The sequence below is a fragment of the Alligator sinensis genome, unplaced genomic scaffold, assembly GCF_000455745.1.
Source record: "Alligator sinensis unplaced genomic scaffold, ASM45574v1 scaffold61_1, whole genome shotgun sequence".
Taxonomy (NCBI): Eukaryota; Metazoa; Chordata; order Crocodylia; family Alligatoridae; genus Alligator; species Alligator sinensis.
Window position 1 is genome coordinate 1,333,411 of NW_005841986.1, and position 18,760 is coordinate 1,352,170.

At 47.1% G+C, this 18,760-nt stretch overlaps 1 protein-coding gene across 1 annotated transcript in view; it reads left to right on the forward strand.

Annotated features, from left to right (window-relative positions):
* PDCD11 (programmed cell death 11) overlaps window positions 1-18,760 on the forward strand; it is a 39,990-nt gene that overhangs the window by 15,197 nt on the left and 6,033 nt on the right. Inside the window, exons 13-31 of the mRNA XM_006021290.2 lie at window positions 918-1,169; window positions 1,962-2,105; window positions 2,799-2,993; window positions 3,633-3,803; window positions 4,077-4,296; window positions 6,620-6,772; window positions 7,638-7,753; window positions 7,947-8,455; window positions 9,007-9,069; window positions 9,352-9,460; window positions 10,343-10,432; window positions 11,120-11,222; window positions 11,855-12,029; window positions 13,303-13,359; window positions 14,365-14,487; window positions 14,938-15,060; window positions 15,206-15,383; window positions 16,175-16,294; window positions 18,140-18,286. Coding sequence (XP_006021352.1) covers window positions 918-1,169; window positions 1,962-2,105; window positions 2,799-2,993; window positions 3,633-3,803; window positions 4,077-4,296; window positions 6,620-6,772; window positions 7,638-7,753; window positions 7,947-8,455; window positions 9,007-9,069; window positions 9,352-9,460; window positions 10,343-10,432; window positions 11,120-11,222; window positions 11,855-12,029; window positions 13,303-13,359; window positions 14,365-14,487; window positions 14,938-15,060; window positions 15,206-15,383; window positions 16,175-16,294; window positions 18,140-18,286 — 3,048 coding nt within the window. The remainder of the gene's footprint in view (window positions 1-917; window positions 1,170-1,961; window positions 2,106-2,798; window positions 2,994-3,632; window positions 3,804-4,076; window positions 4,297-6,619; window positions 6,773-7,637; window positions 7,754-7,946; window positions 8,456-9,006; window positions 9,070-9,351; window positions 9,461-10,342; window positions 10,433-11,119; window positions 11,223-11,854; window positions 12,030-13,302; window positions 13,360-14,364; window positions 14,488-14,937; window positions 15,061-15,205; window positions 15,384-16,174; window positions 16,295-18,139; window positions 18,287-18,760) is intronic.

Below are 18,760 nucleotides of genomic sequence, written 5' to 3' on the forward strand. Positions count from 1 at the left end.
AAGCTACAGTGGTTTAGCTCCACTATACCAGTTTGGTAATGAACGGATGAACCTGTTACCTCAGTTCAGCCGATGCATGTTTCTGAGCAACCTGTCTCCCCTCCCCTCCCCTCCCCTTTTAAAATGGATTCATGTAGCATCTTTCCACAGCTAAGTCTTCCTTGGAAGGAGGTAGAACATGTAGTTGCTGGCTTTACACTTACTTGCTTCTCTTTCCACATGTGTACATATAGTTTGCCATCCTGGTTTTGTGGTACGTTTGCTGTTGCTAAGTGCTTCGTATGTCCTTTGGGACATATCTTGACACTGACCTAGCTGATAACAGACATGAGTCTTTGGAGAGCATTTTCCAAAGTGGTGGTTTTTCCATTGAACTTGGCTTACCAGGTCATGTGGTGCTTTGTGTTGGTGCACAGTTGGTTTCCTTTTGGTCATTTCCCATGATACCAAGCTGATATCATCTCCCAGCTGTCTGGAATTAGCTCAAGGTTTGGGTTGAAAATGCAAACATCTGAGGGGGTGAGGCAAGGAGTGGCTTGTTTCATTCTTGGACGGTCTGTTGGTCTACTGCAACATGTTTCTTTCCCATGAGAGCTTTCGAAGCAGAGAACAGGTCCAGGCTATCTTGCAGGCTTCACCTGCACATCTGACAAAGTGAGTTTGCCACCTACAAAAGGTCATGCCTCTGAATCAGGTAGTTTCTAAGCATCCACCCTGGCCTGCCTTCTACCTCTGCGTTAATATCTGTGAAGGGCTTTGAGATCCTTGGAAAGAAGGCACAAAAGATGGGGAAAAGTGCTACAACATCTGCACATCTGAAGCAAATACGGGGGGCAGGAAGTGGCTTGTATGCAGCGAGTATAACTCAAGGGTTGGTTCACTTCACCTTGCCTTACCCTTTCCCCATGCTCCTCTAGGTGTTACTGTCCCATCCTGAAGAGAAGAAGCTCATCCTCACTCTGAAGAAGACTCTCATCGGTTCCAGACTTCCAGTCCTTGCCAGTTATGCAGCTGCGAAACCTGGCTTGGTCACGCACGGCGTTGTGGTATGCGCCAGGGAGTTCGGCTGCGTCGTGAAGTTCTACAATGATGTTAAAGGCCTGGTCCCCAGGAATGAGCTGGGCTCAGAGCCCATTCGTTTCCCAGAGAAAGTCTTCTATGAAGGCCAGGTAACTAACATCCTCCTACCACCTCCTCCCTATGGAAGGATGGGAGCAGGAGACGCAGGCTGGCTAGTGATGGCACTGCACCTAGCAAGTTAAAGCAAGCTGGCCAATGCACATTGTAAATGAGCTGCTGCCATGGTTTCTGGGCTACCTTCTGTTGACATTAGAGAGCATCATGAATAGTCGTGACTCTCAAAGTGGGGGGGACAAAGAAGTCTGGCCCCAGAGTGTTTGCTGGTCAAGGTGCTCAGTAGGGGTTTGGGGAATTTATGCTGCAGCCCTTGCTTACCCTGTTTTTAGGGTCTGGAGAATGGTGCTTCATCAGTCTTTTTAAGTGACCTGTTCCAGACCTGGTACCTTAACCAATGTTGAAGAACCCAGGCTCTGCTGTTTGAATCAAGGGATTAATTCATCATCTGTGAGGTCTGGGTTCTGGTCAGAATTTTTTCTGGATCTTTTGTCTGTCCTTCATCCTGCTGGCTATAGAGCAAGGTCTCTGTCCTTTGGATGTGTGTCTGGGAGTCGAGAAATATGGTCTCTTGTTTTGAGACCAGCTCCCAGCTAGCACTGTGACCCAGGGCAAGTCCCTGAACTCCTCAGTTTCCCATCTGTGTTTCTGGTGTGCTTTGTGAAGCTGAATTTGCTGATATCTCTAAGGAGCTGAGACCTGTGGTTGTGAAAAGAAGAATTGCTGAGTGGTTGTTTCACTGCCTTTGCCCTGCTGCTGGATAGAAGGGTCAGGGGTGGCCCTATGGGGGATATGGCACTGAACCCTTTTTCCTCTCTCTTCCACAGGTTGTCAAAGTAACAGTCCTCAAATGTGAGACTGAGCAGGAGAAACTGCTGCTGTCATTCAACCTGACTAGCAAATCAGCTTTGGAGGACGAAGCAGAGCAGGCTCCAAAGAAAAAGCAGGAAGTGACCTATGAAACTGGACAGGTATCAACTCTACAAGTCTCCACTCCCCTTGCACAGCAGTAGGGAGACAATTCAGGGCAGCATTTTGCATCTAGAAAAGCTATTCTGAGAGGCATGCATGTGGAGGATCTGATCTTCTTTTGAAGCGGGAGAGGCAGAGGAGGTTGTGCTTGGAGTTGTGATGCAGACACCAGTAGTTCCAGTGGGTGGAGTGAGCTTCACTTCTGGGCCCTGGAACTAATGCTGTGATGTGCTAACAGCTGCCTTGTCTTGCTCCAGAGGTGGCTGCATGACAGTGTTGGCTAAATATGTGCCATCCAAAGAAAATAGCGGGGTTTGTATGTGCTCTGGAATCCCTTTGGGGTTGAAGATGCTACCAGCACTTGAGCACAAATATCACTGCTACAAGACTGGAATTGTTCTCTTGAGTTGAAGCGAGCCTACCCTCCCACAAATCTGAAATCAAATGAATTTTTCAGGGCTTTGCCCGCTCTGGTGGTGGAGATGGTCATCTTTTTTAACAAATATGTAAGGGTTTCAGAGGTTCATCACTGCTGGAATAAGACTGGTCCTTGTCCATAGCTGGGATGCTAAGCTAGAATCCCTACAACCCAGTGGTTGCCACCCTCAGATTGCAGTGGAGGGGACCTTGAAAGTGCTTAGCAGTTTCCATTCCAGGGCTGTGTTTTCACATGTCTCCCATTCTCTCTTCAGATGGTGGATGTGAAAGTCTTGAAGAAGAGAGAGAATGGTTTGGAGGTCTCAATCTTGTCAGACAATGTTCCTGCTCACCTTCCTATGATGCACCTGTCCGACCACATTGTTAACTGCAAACTCCTGTGGCACTGGCTTCAAGAGGAGGACGTTCTCCCCCGGGTTATGTGCCTAAGCAACAAGGGAGGGCATGTTGTATCCTTTGGGGATCTGGCCATGAAGTACATCACTTGACGGAGCAGTGTGTTCGATATCTAGGTTGTACAGGAGTAGGAATTGCACTCATTTTGGTGTGGGCTGGCTGTATCCAGTGCTGAAGGTACCATGAAACCTGGGCCAGTCTTGGGAACGAATGATGGTCAGAACAGCTGATTTCTTGTATACCTCCCAAGCTGGAACTGAGCCCTGTATAATATTGCAGATCCCATCATAGACAGGTATTGTTTGTAGCCCTCGTACTTCCTTGGGGGACCAGGCCTCACCACACATTTTTCACATGAATATCAAGTATAACAAGATTTTAAGCAAGCAACTTACAACAATTTTTTTTGCGCGGCCCATAATTTTAGAATTCCATCTTTCACATGGTGTAATGCAGCATGGTGTAATTCTAACAGCGTCCAAGATACTGGCTGCTAAATAATCAGTGCTGGGAAAGCAAGATAGTAACCCAAGCAGCATGATTCTTAAACTGCAGTATTGCAGAACTTGCAAGGACTTTAGGAAACCACAGTTGATGATAGATGGTGGTAGCAGGGGATTTATTAAGCATCAGGGCTGTTTCTGTCTCCTCTTCTGCTTATAAGGCTCTGGTCCTTGACTGTGGTTGTTCAGATGCTGTGCAGAAAGCCTGCATTGATTTCTGCTGTTGAGGAGGGGCAGGTGGTGAGGAGCTTTTCTGAAATCCAGCCAGGGATGCAGCTGACTGGTTTCGTGAAGAACATTATGCCCTACGGAGTGTTTGTGGAGTTTCCTTTTGGCCTGGCCGGACTGGCACCCAAAGCGGTAAGCCAGGCTTGACTTCCCTTTGCAAAGCAGCTTGTTGGCACCTCGGAGTTGTTTGAGAGGCAGGCCTAAGGGCTCAAAGAACAGCACATCTGCAGACTCACTGCCCAGCTGATTGGGGTGAAGACTGATGCTATGATTGTTTTAAATTTGCTTCCAAAGTGAATTAAAGTAAATGGAAGGAAGCCACTTTTATACTGAGTATGACTGTCCACACAGGGGTTTAACATGGTTTAAGTAATTCCCTAATACCCTCATCCTTTTCCCACACAGGCCATGAGTGACAAGTTTGTGACAGACACCAAGGACCATTTTGTGGTGGGGCAGACAGTGGTTGCCAAAGTGACAAGCATCGACGAGGCGAAGCAGCGGGTTCTCCTGTGCCTGAAGCTATCTGAATGTAGCATAGAAGATCCCGCTGCCAAGAGCATCTCTTTGCTGAGCCAGTGCTTTGAGGAGATGAAGGAGGTTAGGAGCATCATGAGACAAAGAGGTGAGGTTTTAGCCAGCTTTCACAGCCCTGTGCCCACGTGGTCAGAGCACAAAACTGAGCTCTTGGGAAATAAAACCAGGAGAAAATGCAATGTGCTCTTTCAGATAAATTGAGCCAGAAAAGCAATGGCTTAATTTGTGAGCAGAGCTTATTAGGAGCTCCATACGTATGTAGAATGAGAGGCCTGGCCTTTAAAGGCTATGAACAAAGAGAACTTTTTTGGGCACAAACATATCTGTCAAAGGAAAGGCCTCATGCTCCCATTGAAATCCATGGGAGTTTTGCAGTCTCTCTCAACAGGAGCAAACCAAGCTCTAGAGTGACTGAGGACAGAGGGGGAGAGACGCAAGCTGTGGTGTTATCTTCATCCTGATGTAGGCCAGAAAGGGTAGGAGAGGTGCAGAGGATCAAAACGGGTGCTCCCCAGCCCCTGTAAGGTGAAGAGCAGAATTGTGGGGTGTCCTGGGAACCTTGCTCTTCTGTTTGGATTTACCTGATCAGGTCTTAGTGCCCTTGACCAGAACATCTCTAGGGATAAGCCTTGGAGAGGTAAGGCAGAGGTGGGACCTGCCTTGTGTGCAAAAGGAATAGAGAAATTGCAGCTTGCTCATCCTTGATAGAAAAAAGCACCTGCCTGCCTTCCCCTGACACTGTCTGAACGGCCATGGAGTGCTCTTTGGTTTGTGTGCACAGCTGCTGTGCAGAGCCAGTGTGAATAGCAATTGCTGTCACTCAGGCCTGAATTCTCTGGGTGCTTTCTCTCAGGTGAGAGCCTTGATCACCTGTGTAAAGACCCCTCACGATATCCAGATATATGCACCAAAGAGAGGAATATCAGCGTGTGCGTCAATTTAGGAAAGAGTTATTATAATAGAGTGACACCTGGACACCAAGAAGAGGCACCTTAGAAATGCAGAAGATGCAATGGTGAGACTACAATGAAAAAGCTGGAAAAATGCAAACGAAGAATAGGATAATTGGAAAAGCAGTGAGCCAGGCTGTGTTAGCGCTGTGTGTCTGGCTGCCAGAACAGCTCTGCTCATTTATAGATTAGCAGCCTTGGGGAAAAGACTCTTTCACTAGCACTTTCTTTTTGAAACTAGGCAGAAGACAGGGCAGATTTGCATCCCACAGACTAAATAAATCATAGACATGAGCTTTCACCACACTCCCTTCAGCCCACAAAGAACTTCATTAATTTACTTCAAAATCTGCTTCTTTTGGTGTCTTTTTGTAGCAATTATGCAAACGAATATAACACATCTATCAAAATAAGAAACAACTGTGGATTGGGTTAATGAGAGAGTACCTGTGCATTACTGATGTCAGCTGGATATTAATAATGAACTTGTGCCCTGAGTTCCAAAACCAAGTAATCAGTTAAAAGGGTTAATAATGGTGACTGTGATTTTTATCAGATGTCCTTAATTGGACTTGCAGTACCTGTGGGCACAGAAATCCATGTTTATACACGTATCAGTCATCACACAACTATATAGAAATGGTCCATTTTTTGGCTGGGATTTGCCAATACCATGCCTCTGCTTCTGTTCTCCCCGTCTGAGCATTGGCTTTCTTTGATGTCTGCAACAAAACGCCCACTAACGTCAGTGTGAGTTGTTAGGCCAACATGAGTGCTTTTTAAAATCCCGTACCTGCGACACAAATGCAGTATTTGCATGCTTGGATAAGTTTTTAGCTCAGTTGCTTAGAGCATGGTGCTAATAACACCAAGGTCACAGATTGATCCCTGCATGGGAGGTAAGACCTCCCTTGCCTCAGGCAGGGGGTTGGATATAACCTTTTGAAGTCCCTTCCAGCCCTACTTCTCTATGATTTGCCAGATAACATTAGCAAATTTTGGCCCTTGTCTTTTTAAATAACACATTTATTTGTGTTTGAAACCACATGGCTTCCAAATCCTGTTTTTTACCAAACTCTGAATTACATTTCCAACTTTTGATGCTGGCTTTCTAAAATAATCTTAGCCTTTCACTTGCCTTAATGTAGCAAAGCGAGATTGGTCAGGTGTTTTCAGATTCTCCTGCGCATAGCAATGTGTGCCAAGGTTTCTCTAGGGCAAAGGAGTATTTGCATCTAATCATGGCAATTCAGCAGAAGTAATTTCAACTTGTTTCTATTTCCATTAAGTTTTAAAGCTTTTTTACAAGCTCTCAGTCTAGGATGTAAAGGATCTTTTGTAAAGGTGGGAACACAGGCTTTTACAATCTCTTCTAAGCAAGAGTGAAAACAGTCTCATTTCTTGCAAAGATGCGATTTAGATGAAGCTAACTTTCTGCCTTTTCTCCCTCCATCTGTCTAGGGCATTCCAAGGCAGCCCAAAACCTTTGCAGCTTAATGTTCGGGCAGAAACTGGACTTGGTTGTTCAGGAAGTGAAGGAGGACGGCTCAGCACTCTTTAGTGGCAGCAGCACTGCTGGATTGACTGTAACAGCCACTTGCCATCACCTGGGAGGTCGGGAATTTCACATGACCTTCTCTTGTTGCTCTGCCCAACGTTGTCATCATGCTCTAAAACCCCTTAGTCTGGGATGAAATAAATTGCTGGGGAAATTATGTAAAATATTGCTTATTTCAGGTGCAAGGATGGGCTCCTGGGGGTCTATTTCTAATTGTATCACAAACTCATTGAGGCAAATTGATTAAGCTACATCTGTGCCTCTGTTCTCCGCATCTGTAACATGGGTATAGCTCTTTCCTTCCCAGGTTTTTGTAGGGTTTAGTGTTTTGAGATCCTGTCTGGTAGAGCAGAGCAAAGCAGTGTATTTGTGAGCAACATTATAAATACCTTTTCCTTCCTCCCGTAGAAGCTGGAATTTGTACACTAGCTATTTTCAGCAGTTCATTTTGGTATGCCACAGGGATGCCACGCTGAATTCAGAATGGTTTTTCAGTATTTTGTTCTGTCATTGTTTGCTAGAGGTAGTGTTTTGGTACAACAGGACCATCTCATTTATAATGCCTCTTTATCACTGTTTAAAGATCCATTTATGTTTGGGCACACCCTCTAATCTGCATACTGATTCCAGATAATAGAAATGATACCATTATAAAATCAGCTTGATTGCACTTTGTCACTTTTCTTCAGTGCCACTAATGTTGGGGTCATTGGTCTTCATTTCCAAAAATGAGGTCTTGTACATCTTGCTGCTAGTAGTAGCTGTAACTAATGGATCTTTTCTTAAGTGAGCGTGTTACCACTAGGAATTCAGCTAATCCAGGTGCTCCTGGTGCTGCTCGCCTCTTACATGCCAGTGGGTCTCAGTTGCTTGAAATCCTTCATTGCCATCAGCAGTTAACGTTCTCACTCTTGTTTATAGACAGGAACCTTGTCCCTGGTCAGAAAGCAAGAGCCTTGATTCTGCATGTAAATGCCCTTAAATCCGAAGTTCATGTCTCCCTTCGAGAAGAGCTGTTAAACCAAAAAGTCAAGCAGGTATGTCTGACTTGTCTTTTATTCACCCTGGTGTGCATCTTCCTCTATTAATGTTTCTGATCTAAAATTCATTATCACTGTGTCTTTTGTGGCAGGGAGGGAGAGCTGTTGGGTGCTGGGGAGGGCTGTGGATGTCCTGGCATTGAAATCTGATGTTCCTACAGCAAAGTAGTCATCTCTGTTTGTTTCACAGTTGAAGGAAAATTCCCAGCACTCTGCTGTCGTGCAGCACGTTGCAGAAGAGTTTGCCATTGCCTCCTTGGTGGAAACGGGTCAGCTGACTGCCGTCCCCGTGGCCTGTCACTTCAATGACACGTTCCGTTTTGACTCGGAGAGGCTGAAGGTGGGGCAAACCATCTTGGTGACCTTAAAAACAGTGAAGGCGGGTGAGCACGGAGTCCTGCTAGCACTACAAGGCCCAGCAAAGGCAGTTATAAGACCCCGGAAAGAGTCTGAGACATTTGAGGAGACCTTGGCTTTAGTGCAGCACTCGCTGTGCGTAGGGGATACAGTCACTGGGAAGGTGAAGTCTGTCAAGCCCACCCGCATCACAGTTGCCATCAATGACGACCTGACAGGCTGTATCCACGCATCGCAGATCTTGGACAAAGTTCCCATCGGCACCTTTCCAACATCCAAGCTGAGAGCTGGGCAGAAGGTGACTGCGCGGGTCATTGGAGGCAGAGATGTGAAGACGCACAGGTAGAGGGAGAGAGCTGCTTGGTCCCTTCCTGGGGAATCTGGTGATGGAGCAGTTTTAATTCAGATGCTCCTCATTCCAGCTCTAGAGGCTGAGGCCCCAGGGAAATTTTCCACTGTACTCTGCCCAGGCTGGGGGCTTCTGTACCATTCATGCACTGCACTTGTACTGCTGGAGGTGGGAGGTCTGTCCCTGGTATGGGTCATAGGCACAAAGATGCGTGATGTCCCTCTTAGTCAGAGCTTCTGTTGCTGTCCAGTGAAGCAAGGTGCATTCTGAATAAAGGCTTAAGGGCTTGATTTTCAGCGGTAATAACTATCTATAAGTCCCACTGGAATTAGGTGGGGGTTTGGGCACAAACTCCCAATCTAAACACCTGGGGCTGCTGCTCGGCTCCTTGATGGCTGCATTTCAGCCTTCCTTTGCAAGGGAGGAAGCTCCTCAAAGGTAAGCTGAGGCAAAGAACGAGAAAGACTCTGCTTTGAGGTGGCAGTAAATGCCTCTGTACAGAGGGCATTAGGGGGAAAGTACTCAGCATTTTCCTGTTTTCCAGGTACTTGCCCATCACCCATCCACACTTCACAAAGACCATTCCAGAACTCAGCCTTCGGCCAAGGTAAGAGCCTTGGTTTCCGTTTAGCTTCATGCCAGCCTGGGTTAATGTTTGTAAGTGCTTTGCAAATGGAAAACCCTGAGAGCAAATGCCAGCTCCCTGCCTGCTTCTGTGGAAGAGGCTTGGCTCAGTGGGTTTGGTAAAGCCCATTGGCGGAGACAAGAATGTGGGGACCTTTGCATCTGGGGGGGCCTGGCTCTTACATGCTGCAGAGCTTTGCTCAGGGAGGGCTCCCTCACCTTCTAGCGCTGTGATGGTTCTCCTGTCTCTTACTTTTGTGAACAGTGAGCTGAAGGGGAAAGGCTGCACAACCCTGAACACTGAAGGGGATGAACTGAGCAAGAGGCTCAAGCCTTACGAAGTCGGGCAGACGGTGACCTGCTTCGTCATGAAGGTGGGAGTCAGAGGGCCTTCCTGCGTAATGGCAGGGCAAGTTGAGAAGACTGCTAACACTGGGCTTATGGTCTGGCAGTATCTGGCTCCTCAGTAAATGCTGTGCCAGGGCATCCAAACCTCACCCCTCTGCTGTGGGGACATGGCAGGGAGTGAGGAAGAACAGAACAGCTCCAGTCCTAGGAGTGGTGGGACTTGCCTCATTGATCCTGTGCGGGGTGCCAGGTGGTCCCCAGGGGATGGTTCCCATTCACTGTTCCAAAAGGTCACAGATTCACAGAAGTTTAGGGCTGGAAGGGACCTCAAGATCATCAGGTCCAGCCCCCTTGTTCTGGGCAGGAAAGACTGCTGGGGTCAAATAACCCCAGCACAGTGTGCATCCACTCTCCTGTTATACCAGAGGCAGAGTCCCTTGGGAATCCCCCCTATGTCTGACATAAGTAAGCTCAGTATTGGCCCCAATCTGTGTATTTGCTTGAGTCACCACAATAACGGGCAGACCCCCTTTCTACCCGAGATCACTAGGGACCATATCATAGAATGGTAGTGTTGGAAGGCACCTCAAGGGCAATCTGGGTCAGTTTCTCCTGGCCCCTAAATTTCCTAGTGAGGTAGATTCTGGCAGAGAATTACCAACAGCAAGCCCTGTCTTGAGGAACAGGGAAGGAAGGAGTCTTTTCCCCTCTTCCCCTCACCCTTTCCACTCCCACCATCAGGTTACATATAAAGAACTCTAAGCCTTTAAATTATTGGACTAGATGCAGGCTCTACGTGAGGTCCTGCTGGCCTGTCATGCATCATTATGGTCCTCTGTGGCCTTAAAACCTATGAAGTGTCTCTTAAGTCTCGTGTCTTCTTCTGTGGCTGCTTGATTTCCCCACAGTACAACGTCATCAAGGGCTGGCTGGAGGTAGAGGTCACCCCGGACGTTCGAGGAAGGGTTCCACATCTGCTGCTTTCCCTCAAACCCAAGGTAAGGAGCAGCCAAAGAATAAAGTGTCCAAAACACTTCCCTGCAGCAGGTTAAACACTCCACTCCAGTGCAGGAGCCTTTCAAATTGCCTTCCTGTTCCTCCTTGCTTTTGCTCCAGCATCAGAGTTTGGCCCTACCTTCAGCATTTCCAGCTACACTGGTTTGCAAAGCTTCTGGTTAATTCTTCTTTGGCCTTAGTGTGAGCTCTCAAAAACTGCTGTTTTTGTGGGATTTTTTTGTGCATTTTTTTTGGTGGGCTTTTTGTTTTGTTTTCTCTTTTTTTAAAGCTAGCCATCTGTGTAGTGCTGTCACTATGTGGCCAGCACAGTCCATGAGTGGCTAAGCAGGGGTATCAATGAGGAGTAGGGACCTGGAGTTATGGAGGGCTTTAGTGGAACCAGTCTTGCGCTGCTCTGCCCAATTCAGCTGTCTGCTTCTCAAAGCATGTGGACAACCTGGAAATATTAGCACAGCTTTTCCTAGCTGCACTCTATGTTGCAAAACCACTGATGTTGGACATATCCTACTTGTAGGACAAACCTGTTTATCTAGGTTCAAATAGATGCACGTTAGATGTCCGTAGTTCCTATTTGGAGCCTCACATGTCCTGAGACTATCCTAATCAAAGTCCAAATGAATCACTGAGACACCTTCCCGGGTGATGAGCAGCGGTCTCTCTCCTGCCAGGTCTTCAAGCATCCAGAGAAGAGCTTCAGGAGCGGACAGGCTTTGTCTGCTACAGTGACTGGCATGAATCCCGCCAGCACCAACCTCTGTTTGTCCCTTACGGGTATGTTAAAGTCTTGTTTATCAGCAGTGCTCCTCCCCGGGCATCTCACCACCCAGGTTGTGGTCAACAATTAGAAGTGGGCCTAGACTGGAACCTGAATTGAGTGGGTTGTGATTCAGAGCTTAACTTTGGGTCTGTGTCATGTGCAGGACTAAAGCTCTGTCTCCTGATTTCCCAGAGATCAGAACTTTTGAGACTGGTTTTCAGACTCCCTCTGTTTTGTACAGCATCAAGCCTTTGGAGTAAAGTAATAGTTCTCCTCCCAAATGTCCCAGGCTGACTCTTTGTCTCTGTCTTCTGAAGCAGCTTTGCTTTCTGAGTAGTATCTAGTGGCCTGCAAGCCATTTACTAATGACCACAGGTCTTAGTATAGCAGATGTGGGGGCATGTCTGGGTCCTTGTACAGCAGAGTGGGGTAGGTTTGTGGGGGGTGACCCCGGCATTGTATTATGAAAGGGGCAGTGAAGTGAGAGCACACAAACTACACATGAACAAAAGGCTATGGGCATGGTTGGTGACTGGGGCAGAATCCTCTTTAATTCACTCTTCATTGCCCTGCGGCTGTGATCTGTAGGATGTATTAGACCTATGTGGTATCTGACTCAGCCCCTCTGAACTCCTCCCTTCTGCAGGAATCCACTCCCTAGAGAAGGGAACCATCACTTTGGGCACCATAAAAAAGGTGACCCCGCACGGCTTGATTGTGGCGCTTCCCTTTGGCAAGATTGGCAATGCTAGCCTCTTCCACCTGAGCGATTCGTACATGGAGCAGCCCTGGGAGCATTTCCGCGTGGGTGAGATCATCAGGTCAGAGCTTCTCTTGTCCTCTCATCTTCTCAAGTCAAGTGGGGGACTTGGAAAGATCCTTCCTCCATAACCGGTCCTCTTTGATAGGGTTTGACACTGGTCCAGCACATTTCAGCTTCTTCCTGAATCATTCTTGTTGTGTTCCAGCTGAAGAGGCTTTAAACAAACCTTTTCAGAGTGTTTTGGGAAGTGTCAAGGGGCTTCCAACCTCAGCCCCCCAATGCATTTGGCTTTTAAGTGCTTAAACTTACTTGTAAATGTCTGGAGCCGTGTCCCTCATCCCATACACTAAGTGTGCATCCTCCTTTAGTTCCCTCCTTGGCTCCTGCTTTGTGGAGGAGAAGGATATCCCAATCAGTAGGGCATTAGACCGGGATTTAAAGAGACCTATGTTGACTTCCTACCTCTGTTATGAACTTGTGTCTCTCTGGGTGGAAACAGATGTTGCTTGACATCTCATTTGTGCCGACATAACATTTTTTTATGGTGATACAAGTTGTGAGCAAATGGATGTCACTACCCTTTGTCACACCACATCAGAGGAAAATCAATGGCGCAACAAAAGTTAGTAATAGACATTGCTGCCTTTGCAGCAGACACCTATTAGTTCTCTGGCAGAGGAGTACAAGCAGCCTGAGTTCCTCCTACTCTCCAGCCATCCTGAGCTGGTGCTCTGGGGGCTCAAGGGCCTGTGAAGCACCTGCTTGCTTGCTGCACTTAGAGGGGCACCCCAGGGAACCTTGGTTGCTGCTTTGTAAGCAGAGAAGTTGGAGTTCCCTGCTCAGCCAGGCCTTTCTCTTATGATCACGGAGAACAGGTCTGGCTTAGTGAGGAGATCACGTTGCTCCTTCTCCCACACCAGTAAGGACAAGGGGTGACGTGCTTTGCACAGTAAAGTAGCATATTATGGCACATTGATCTGCATTATTTGGTGACATCTATATCTAGTCTTGGGCCGTGCCAGCCTCCCATCTGTAGCAGGGTAGTAATTGCACTTCTGTACTACAAGGGACTATTGTAACCTGTTGATTCTGTTACTCACATACTGTGGTGCAGGGGACCATGTAACATGGGTGGTGTTCCTGTTTTCAGTTGACATGTGAGCCATTCTCCCATACAGTCTGCAATAGACTGCAGGTGCCTCGGAGGACTGGGCTCTTCGTATCCCATAAGGCATGTTTCATGCTCCATGTGGCTGTAAAAAGAGCTTCTGCTTCCTTGTGGGACTTTTTAAATTGGGCTTCCTGCTGTCTTTCCTGTCCCCCATACCCAGGTGTTGCATCCTTTCCAATGAAGATGGCAAAATCCAAGTCTCCCTCCGGCAGTCCAGGTAAGGGTCCTAACCTCTGGCTATAGGTCTGAGAGTTAACACGTGTGGTAACATCTGGTATTTAATAGTTCATGTGCTCTGTAACCCTATTGGCCAATACGTGTGCTCAGGTTATAGCATCAACCTAATAGTCCAGACTTTGTAAGAAATTAAATTGGCTTTGAATGTTTGTTTGTTCCATGTAAAGGATTTTCCGTGTACCAGAGAACATGCAGGTTTATGGCTCTGGATGTGGAGCCCCCATCTGGGTTAACATTTCATCGTTTTTTATTTACAGTTGTTACAGGCTTGACTGAGATGTATCTGTGCCATTAGCTCTGCCCACTCAGCTCTGGTTTTGTGTGCATCCTCGGTTTTCACTTTGTGCCTTGCCTCTTGCTGAACTTTCTTTGGCTTTGCTTTGAAACAAAAATGTTTGTTTCTCACTGTGTATTGGCAGCAGACATGGGTTACTCTATGTTGCTTCTCAGACAAAACTGCAGATTAAGGGCTTGGGTTTTTTTTAAAACTCTTAACTTTTTGCATCCAGACAGAATTGGGGACATGAGGTGTGGCATCTCAAGGGTCCGATTGTGTACATAGATTGAGCTCTTAAATGTATTTGTATGTTGTTTGTGCTGCACAATTGTGGACTTGTCATGTGAAGAGGCCTTAATTCAGCCTCCCACATGGGGCGGGGGGAAATCCCCATGTTTTCACAAAGCCTCAGTCAGTGCTTTTGCCCTCCTACATATTACATTAGATTTCAGGAAAACTGTGACAAGGCATATTATCTTCAAATCCCTGGTGCAACAGCATGGAGCTCTGTTACGCTGTGTACGTTCTGGATAAAGAGGCAGACAGTGCACTTGAATGAACAAAGATGCTTCTGCTCCTGTGGAAAGGACTCACTGCTTTGCAGCCCCGGCAGTTGGGACTGACTCTTTTCCCTGTAGCAACACTAGCATGTAGACCATTCAGCTAGTGTGAGGTGTTTTTAAATCTCGTCTCATTTGTCTCTCCTAGAACAAATCCTAAGAGCAATAGCGAAGTGGAAGATGCTGAAATTACTTGCATCGATGATGTGAAGGAAGGCCAATTGATCCGAGGCTACGTCAAATTCATCAAGCCTTCAGGCGTGTTTTTTGCGTGAGTAGCGTGTGACTGGAGGGCTAGTGGGCGGCGAGGGTCTGGGTGAACATGTTTGTCTTGTGGATACAGGTCCAGAATTTGATCTCCATGTTGTGTAGCAAACGTTCCCCAGTGCATTTCTTTCTGGAAGTTAGAATTGTCGTCTTGTTTTTCTTAAGCATGCAAACTTGCTTTAAAAACATTGTTGTACAGACTAAGCTGCCGGTGAGTGCACTGGCAGGTTCCTGTTTCCCGTATCCCTCGATCCTGACCTGCAGTGCCCTTTGCCGTTCCTGCCCTGTATCTCTAGCGTGGAGCGTGCAAAGCATGTAGTGCTTTGACAAAGAAAATCAGATCTTCCCATGGTGCTGGGTTGCCACTGTGGTTTGAAAGCCCTGTTACATCTATAGCTTTGTTTTTGAAGCAGATGCATGTGATGTCACCCACACCTTTTTCTCTTCCTTTCAGTTTGTCCAGCTCTGTTGTGGGCCGAATCCGGTTCCAGAAGGTTGCCCCCTACTTTGTATCGAAGCAAGCTGTGTATGAGGAGCACCTGCCAGAAGGGAAGCTGCTCACAGCCAGGGTCCTCAGGTTAGTCAGGCTTCCAGCGTGGGGCTGTAAAGTGGCAGATGAGAGGGGCAGGAGGAAAGATGAAGGGTTCTTGGGTGGAACCGAAGCTTGGACCCTTTCAACACCTGCAACTTCCTTTTTCTTTCTCTCCTGTTTTTTGCCACAGTGTGAGTAGCCAGGAGGACCACATAGAGCTCTCCCTCCTGCCTGAGGACACTGGGAAGTTGAGTGTCTTGCCCAAGTCCCTGGGCCTGCCCCTCCACGAAACAAAGCAGGAGAAGAAGGGAGAGGAGCTTAAGAAGCTGAAGGCGAAACGGAGAAGACGAGACTCTGAAAGCGAGCAGGTAGCTACATCTGCCTGATGGTTCGGGCCCAAATGAGAGCCTGGGGGTGGGCTGTGAATGGCCTTGATGATCTTCCCTGTCTTCTCAGTGCTTCAAGCCTCTTGAAGGAGGAGGTTTTCAGGGTTTATACTTTCCACTCGGGTTAGCAGGACCTGTAACATGAAATCTTTAAAGAATAGGAAAAGATCAATATTCTTGGAAAGGAGCTATGTCTTCCATCAAAGTAACTGTCCTCCATCACAGACGGCACCCCAGTGAGGCATGCATTATGGGCATGTAATGTCTGCTTGTTCCAGCTCTTGCTGCCTCCGTTCTTCTGCTGTAAATCAAGTGTGGCCAGACAATCCATATGGATGAGGTCTGTAGCTGGTAATCATGAGGGTGGATTTTAACCTGGTAACCAGATCTTACAGCAAGAGCTCCTGCTTTCAGATTGGGCTCAGTGACCCTTCTCTGTCACCCAAGGCATTAGCAGGCCCGTTGTGTTCTCTACCCACCACTAGACAGGAATAGGGTATTTTGGGAAAGAAAAAAACCCACCACAAGTGATTTTTGTCTCTAAGCTTTCTAGCCAGCACCTTTGCGGGGCATCTGCCAGCATTGGGCCCCTAGTAGTTGGCTTGACACGAAACCTGGGGTGCTTGTGACTTTTCTCCCATGGCTCGTGTTGCGACTAGTACATGAGCAAAGAGTGAGGGCTGTTGTTTAGGGCTTCTCATTAGTTTTCTCTAGTCAAGTGGAATTATTACTTAGTCTTCCTGATGGTTTCCCTGTCCAACCCTTCACTGCAGGAGGCAAAGCCAAAGAAAAAGAGAATGCATCCTGCTGACAAAGATGACAGTGGGGTTGAAGTCTATTGCTGGGAGGAAGAGGAAGAAGAGGAGGAAGAGGAGAATAAAAGCAAATCCAAGGTGAGGGGCTGCCAGAGCCCAGCAGAGGGGAATATGAATAAGCAGTGGGGTCCTGGGTGGCTGACAGAGGGACTGCCTAAATGGTGCCTGGGATGGTGGGTTTGGACAGACTGGTACAGAGTAAATTACTTTGAGGCCTGTGGTGACACGTATGACCAGTTCTGCCTAGCTCATAAGCCTGGTAGCAGCAGCCTTGGTCGGAGCCCACTATCATAGCTCACACTTTGCATGTAGTTATTAGATCGCTAAAGGGATTCACATCACCACTTGGCAGGCACGCGGTTCTTTCGAGGGCTCGGTTACTAATGGTCAGTAGGAGGCAGCTACATATCCTGTAATCAGACCAAGTCTCCAGGCTTTGGCCTTACAAGTTGGGCAAGACCAGTTCTGGGATGAGGGGCAGCAAGAGACACCAAAGATATGGTGGTGATTTGCCATGTTGCATTCTGCTCGGATATTAATCGTAGCCTGTAGGTGTACCAGTCACTGCCCATGAGGTCACTAATCCTAGATGCTCTACCAACACCAGAACAAACCCCAGGTCCCTGCCCCAAAGTGCCTATGATATATATATTAGGCAAGAGAAAGTAAATGGCTAAAGAGAGATTTATTTATTTTAATTTATTTGTATGGAATACAGCAAGCAAATGACAGAACAAGCTATAAACATCCTATAAACAACAGCACTGAGGAATAAGGCTGGAGTGACTGTTTTAGATTTGATATCTATGGCAAAGCATTGCCAGTAGCCCGGTGCAAGTTTTCAATGCAACCATTAAAATAATAAATGGGGCACTCCTCCGTGATGTGTGCTCTAGTTTGGTTTTTGCCGCACCCACGCCAGGGGTCTTTAAGAAAATTCTATTTATGTAGTAAGCAGTTACGTCTACCTTGTCCAGTATGAACCCTGTTCAGTGTTGTCCAGCTCTGCCTTGGTGAAGCAAAGCCAGGGGGTTTAGATGTGGGGTCTGTGATGAGAAATGTATTAATGATGTCAATCGTGTTCCATTGCTGGATCCATTTTTCCTTGATGTCAAAGTTTCATCATTTAGCTCTTTTCCCACACTCCAAAATGGCTTTCTCAATTTAATTGGCTTAGGGGGATCATTAAGTTCCGCAAAAATTGGTAGCGAATTGAATGTAAGCAGTTTTTTGTAGACTCTCAAAGTAGCCTGTTTACATCCAAGATCAGGAGGAGGGATATGAGAGAGAACAGACAACAAGGGAACAGGAGTAGATCTGCTAGTACCTGTTATGAGATGAGGGAGCACAAAGAAACTCAGGTGGTCAGCATGGCAGGCAGATGCTGTGGCATTTCTTGTTGGTTAGGGAGGCCTGGCTCTCATGTCTTGGCCAAATCTAATGCCAGTTCTGCTCTTCCGGGCCCCAAGTCCTTGCTGTAGTTGCAGCTAGATATGGTACGGTTTGTTTCTTGTCCTGGTCTCTAAGGCAGTATGACTCTGCATTATCAAACAGCTGTCCCCCTCTACCTCTGGGGCGACTGTATTTCTCATTGTAGGGTAAACGATTGCTCTGCATATGCAGAATGCGTTTGGTGGCTTTTGGTTTCACGGTGAAAGCTGCTATATAAATATGAACTGTTCTTCCCCACCCCTGATATCTGCTAAGTCTGCAGTGACCCTGGCTTTGCCTGTTGCTCATGCCTCCATGGTTCAGGTTTTTATTATAAGTCACTGTCCAGCAAGGGCTGAGGGGATATTTTGGTTATGCAGCAGTAAATGCTGCTGTTGCTATAGGTGGGAATACCTGCTGTCTCAAGCATGATGGAGGCAGCAGTGAGAGTTTAATATTAAACCAGTGGCACCTGTCTTGTCTTCCTTCAAGCAAGAGGTAAAGCACATGGAGGCTCCAAGACTGCAGGTTTCTACTGACTTCACCTGGGACGAGGGACTAAATGCACTCAAGGTGCCGGCATTGAGTCAGCCAGAGGAGAGCTCGGACAGCGAGGAGGACGACGATCCACAGGCCACGGTGCGGTAACTTAGGCGGTGCCGCTTGCATGGAAGCCCCTGGGCACAGCTGCTATGACTTGCCATCTTGTCACAATCTACTGTGCTGACCCTTGCATCAAAAACTGTCTTAATATACAGGCTGCCTTCACCAGCTAAAGGCTGCCTAGACTGTATTTAGTTTCTGTTCATTGTGTAGATAAAGTCCAGAGTGAGAGGTACCTATTCATGGGGCTGGGTGAGTGGCAGACTTCCAGGTTTGCTGGCAACATTGAAAATCTGGGGGGGGCGGGCACGCACCTTAATTTAGGGCCAACCAAAACATTTGAAAAAAATTGAAATGTTCAGCTGAACCATAATTTTTTTTAAATGCTTTGAATAGTTAAAGGAAATTTTGAAGCAAAACACCATTTTTGTACCATAACACTTCTTATTTTTTTTTTTAAAAAAAAGTCAAAATGAATCATCTGTTTTTTTGGGGGGTTTTTTAATTGGG